We start from the raw sequence: 5,057 nt of genomic DNA on the forward strand, positions 1-5,057 counted from the left end.
GGGAAAAGCCCTTCCCAGATCTTCGCTCGTGAAGCCAAGCCGTGATGATGACCTGATTCCCCCAAAACACAAGCCCACCCCTACACAGACACCTATCACCGTCGTGGGCTCTATTTCCCACTGATGGCCCTTTCCCCGGGATCAGAGTGGGGCTGACAGGCTGCCCATGCCTCTGACCCGTCCCCGCTGCCTATCAGGGTGCCCAGCAGTCACAGCTGGCTTGGTTGGGCCAGCAAACTGAAGCGAAGATACTGAGACCTGTTGCTGAGGCCCGTGGGCATGCAGAGGAGCTCCAGAGCCTCCTGTGTGGTGGGATATTACAAGAAGGCTCTGAAGCCCACCAGTACCCCATGCTCCCTTTGTGCTAGAGCCCATAGCGCAGCCAGCACCACCCTGTGCAGTCTGCCTGCTCTAGGGGCGGCTGCTACCACTGCTGGGCTCCCCTTGGTGCCCCTAGGATCAGAGCTAAGGGGGATACTCTGCCCCATAGACCCAACAACAGAGGCATGTCTGGACCTGGTGAGTAGCTGCTTTGCAAAAGCTGGCAGCATGCGTGCTCTGCCAGTAAGTCCATGGCAGTCCCTCGTCATCCGTGACTGCCCTGCAGCCTGCTGGCTCTGCTGCCACCACCAGCAGTGCCTTGCCATGTTAAAGTGTAGCAGGGAGAAACAAGAATTCGGGTAAAGCTGACATGATCCAGCCCTGGCAGCGTGTAAGGAGTTGCTGTTGCCTGCTCAGGGCATGTTTGTTCTGGGTAAGTCCCTTTCCCTGCCGCCCCAGGGTGCTCGAGACACTCGTGCTCAGTCTGTGTTCCTGCATGAGTGCCTGGTGTCTGAAGTCAGCCCCTCTGTCATCCTGCTGCTGCTGCTGTGCCAGCTCCTGAGCAGGATGCTCCTGATCCATCCTCTTGAGGTGACTTGGACAAATATTAACAGGTATCAGACTACAATAAGCTCAGAAGCTGCTGCCAATGTTGCAAGCCAGGGCAGGGCAAGACCAGGGGTGCTCTCACTGCTTTTAGAGTTCCTGGTGTAGGATTCCCAGCTACCCAGAGCCAGGCACAGCAGGCAGCAGCTCTCTCGACCTCAGGAGGAGGGCCTTTGAATGGCTAAAGTCAGAGGATGCTTTGCTTGTTAGATGGTAAATTGAGCAGTGTGTAGAAAAGGAGCATGGCTGGAGCTTTGCAGGCTCATTTCTGAGCAGTGGGCAGGGCAGGGGATGCCTGGTGGCTGTGGGGGCCCATGCAGAGCCGTGCTGTCCCTGTGTAGATACCCGGGGCTCTGTGCCCTCCTGCCCTTGCACAGGCTCCCTGGGCAGTGCGGGCACAAGGGTGGGGAGTCTTTTACTTGCCAAAAGCTCCTGCAGAAATAAAAAAGGTTTTCTCTGTCCGTACTGAGTTTGACAGGCTGGGAGGCAGAAGATGGATGTATTATATTCAAGATGCTTTGTAGGGTGCTCCTCTCCATCACAGGAGTGCCAGGGAGGCAGGATGGGATTGCAAGGAGATGTTCTTGAACCAGGGGTCTCCTCTCGGGGATTGGATGCTTCTGGCAGGCTGCAGACTGATTTTTGCATCCAGATGGTGACACTGCTTTAGAAGCAGGCCCATGTGCTTGGCTGCCCAGGTGGCCCCAACCACTCATATGGGCCCAGGAAGGAAGGAGCAGCATGGAGGGAGTCCGTGGGGATGGATTGGAAGGGCCTCTCTCCGACTTTCCAGCCACAAAAACTACTCTTGTGCCGGTGTAGCACTTCTCAGGTGGCACTAGGCTTTCTGCCCCTAAACTGTGCACCTCTGTGCCATGTCCTTTGCTGTCTCATCCAGCCTCAATACCTGTGGTGTGGTCGGCCCTGCGTCACAGGGGTGCTGAGCGCCCAGCACCCTCGCTGCTGTGGCAGAGGAACTGCTGCCAGCTGTAAATGCCATGAAGTGGGAGTGGAGCAATCGGTGCTGCAGTGAGTGTCATATCAAAGCAAATGTCCAAAAACGCTGTGCCAGAGCACCCACATCCCCGGGGACAGGGCAGCCAGCTCTGGCGCACAGCAGGAGAGCTGTTCGGAGATGCAGCCTGCAGACCAGGCGGGTTTGTTTCTATTGCATCAAAATAAAACTCATAGTGATCAAGAGCTATTAATGAAGCTGCTAATTTGTGCCTGCTCTGCCAGGCACTGCGAGAGCCAGACACTGGAGGGTGGTGCAGCATACACTGTGTCTGGCTGCTGGGGAGACCCGTGGCTCCCCTGCCGGCCTTAGCTCTTGTAGGCGAGTGGATTCCTTGCCAAGGACCAAAGCGCTGCTTCTCTTAGCCAGTCACGCCACAGCAGGAGCAGTCGCTACCAGACAAACTTATTTTTCTTCCTTTACCCCATCTCCTGTTCCGTGGGGACTACTGCCCTTTGCTGCCTGCTCTGGGGATACTCAGACCTCAGCTGGACAAGGCACCCAGCACCCTGCTTCGAGCAGGACTTGGCCCAGACAACCCCCGAGTTGTTTCCAGTCTTAGCTACAGTTCAAAACGAAGGGGGAAATGAGGAGCTGGTGGCAGCCTGCAGCAGTGGGCGCCTTCTGGCAGAGCCCTGGTCCTACCACTTGGCTCCACTGTGCAATGGCAGCCAACTCTGCAGGATGCGGGGTGTGACAGTACCCTCACCTTGGAGGGGAACAGGCAGGGAAGGCAGAGCTGCATCTTCCTGCCTGGGCCCCAGCAGGTTGGAAGGCTCTGCAGAGAGCTGCAGGGTGGTGATGCCTCCCTGAGGTGCTTGACAGCCTTCAGCTGAGTGCTGGCATGGCAGGTCTGGGCTCTTGCAGACTCCTGCGTTCTCCTGGGTCAGGACATGGCCATGCAGAGACACAGCAAAGGGCCTCCATCAGGGACGTGGCCATCTTTTGGACACACTAGCTGCCTGAGCTTCCCCAGATAGGGGCAGGGAGGGGCAAAGCCCGGCCCACTGGGTCTCTCTGGAAATTGAAGCTGTTGCTTCTGGGACAGCATCTTCTGGGAGCCAAGGAACCCCCATCCTGGCTCTTTGGCACATGACCAATGGCACAGAGCAAGCAAACCCATGGCCAGTCTCCAGCCCATAGGCTACATTCAGCTTTCTAGGGCACCGTAAGGTGACAGACAGAGCTTGTGACTTCTCTTTGTCCCAGCGCATGGGGACGGTATGCCAGGTACTTGGCAGAGAGAGGACTGTGCGTGCAGACAAGAGCCATGGACGTGGTGGCCGGGAGCCAGGAGCGTCCAACACTTCTGCTGCAGGAAGGTGCGTGCTCCCCTGCAGAGCAGCACAGCCTTGGCTGCCCAGGGGGTCTCACACAGGCACTCCACATTTCAGTGGGCCAGGGGCAGCCCCATGGCCACCATGGGGTTGTGACAGCACCATTGGGGACTTCCTAAGACAGTCCCTTGAGGCAAATGAGTGCTAGTGTCTGGCAAGGGCACAGGCAGCACTCGGACGGCAGGAGAGGGCTAGCTGGATAGCAGGGACCCCAGGGTGCGCTCCCGGCCTGGCTGCCTTTCATCACCCCGGAGGCTCCGCTTCCTCACCACCCTTTGTATTCTGAGCACAAGCGCCATTGACATGGGGCTGGAGTGCAGCCATGCATTCCTCTGCCTGGGCCAGGGCCTTTGTGGCCCCATTTTCCAGGGCGAAAGTCCACTCCCTCTGTGTTCCCAGTAGCAGAAAGGCCCTCTTTGTGCATCTGGCAGCATGCTCCTGCACGACCGAATTGGCACCGAGCAGCCCCAGCTGGGCAGGAAGCAGCAGGGAGGGGGGAGAGTGAGACCCTGACAAAGCGGTGGGATGGGACATGCAGGGTTAAGTGTCCCCGAGCAAGCGTTAACACTCGTTAACACTCCCTCTGCTGCCAGCCTGCAGCCTGGCGCACAGTGAAGCAAATGCCAACTTGTGCTGGAGGATGGCGCTGAGCTGGGGACAGCATGTGTCCCTCAGGGGCTCAGGCAACGCATCCCTGGGGTGGCTGGGACAGGCTATGATGCAGCCGTGGTCCCTCTGCTCTCCATGCTGGGACCGAAGGATGCTGGGCTGTCCCCTGCCATGGGATCCTCAGGGAGAGCAGCAGTCCTTGGTTGCTGCTAGAAGCATGCACTGCATGCCCAGCTGTCACCCGGCCACGCTCACGGTGGGCCTGAGCTGAGTCTCCCATGCAAGCCCAGCTCAGTGGGCAGCACAGTCTGGATCAAGGCTGGGCACAGGTTGGTGCACGGCATCCTTGCAGGTGTCCAAGGGCACTGCTGTCGTCTTCACACTTCATCCTGCACTACAGTCCTGGGGTGTTGGAATGACGCTCAACCCACTACAAGCTTCCTCTGCCTCTTGCCTGTCTTGCAGGTCTCTTCCAGAGAGCCATCATCCAGAGTGGCTCCGCACTCTCCAGCTGGGCAGTGAACTACCAGCCTGTGAAGTACACCAGCATGTTGGCTGACAGGGTGGGCTGCAATGTGCTGGACACGGTGGACATGGTAGACTGCCTGCGGCAGAAGAGTGCCAAGGAGCTGGTTGAGCAAGACATCCAGCCAGCTCGCTACCACGTGGCCTTTGGGCCAGTCATTGATGGGGATGTGATCCCAGATGACCCAGAGATCCTGATGGAGCAGGGCGAGTTCCTCAACTATGATATCATGCTGGGGGTCAACCAGGGTGAGGGGCTGAAGTTTGTGGAGGGTGTCGTTGACCCTGAAGATGGCGTCTCAGGCAGTGACTTTGACTACTCGGTCTCCAACTTTGTAGACAACCTGTACGGCTACCCTGAGGGCAAGGACACCTTGCGGGAGACCATCAAGTTCATGTACACGGACTGGGCTGACAGGGACAATCCTGAGACACGTCGTAAGACTCTGGTGGCTCTCTTCACTGACCACCAGTGGGTAGAGCCCTCGGTGGTGACAGCTGACCTACATGCCCGCTATGGCTCCCCCACCTACTTCTACGCCTTCTACCACCACTGCCAGAGCCTGATGAAGCCTGCGTGGTCTGATGCAGCCCACGGGGACGAGGTGCCTTCTGTGTTTGGGATCCCCATGATTGGCCCCACA

At 58.2% G+C, this 5,057-nt stretch overlaps 1 protein-coding gene across 3 annotated transcripts in view; it reads left to right on the forward strand.

The window, feature by feature from the left end:
- Positions 1-5,057, forward strand: part of NLGN3 (neuroligin 3) — a 21,927-nt gene that overhangs the window by 15,413 nt on the left and 1,457 nt on the right. For all 3 annotated transcript variants that reach the window (XM_010135130.1, XM_010135131.1, XM_010135132.1), the window contains one exon: positions 4,354-5,056. In XM_010135130.1, coding sequence (XP_010133432.1) covers positions 4,354-5,056 — 703 coding nt within the window. The remainder of the gene's footprint in view (positions 1-4,353; position 5,057) is intronic.

Source organism: Buceros rhinoceros, unplaced genomic scaffold (assembly GCF_000710305.1).
Source record: "Buceros rhinoceros silvestris isolate BGI_N320 unplaced genomic scaffold, ASM71030v1 scaffold20484, whole genome shotgun sequence".
NCBI classification, from domain to species: Eukaryota; Metazoa; Chordata; class Aves; order Bucerotiformes; family Bucerotidae; genus Buceros; species Buceros rhinoceros.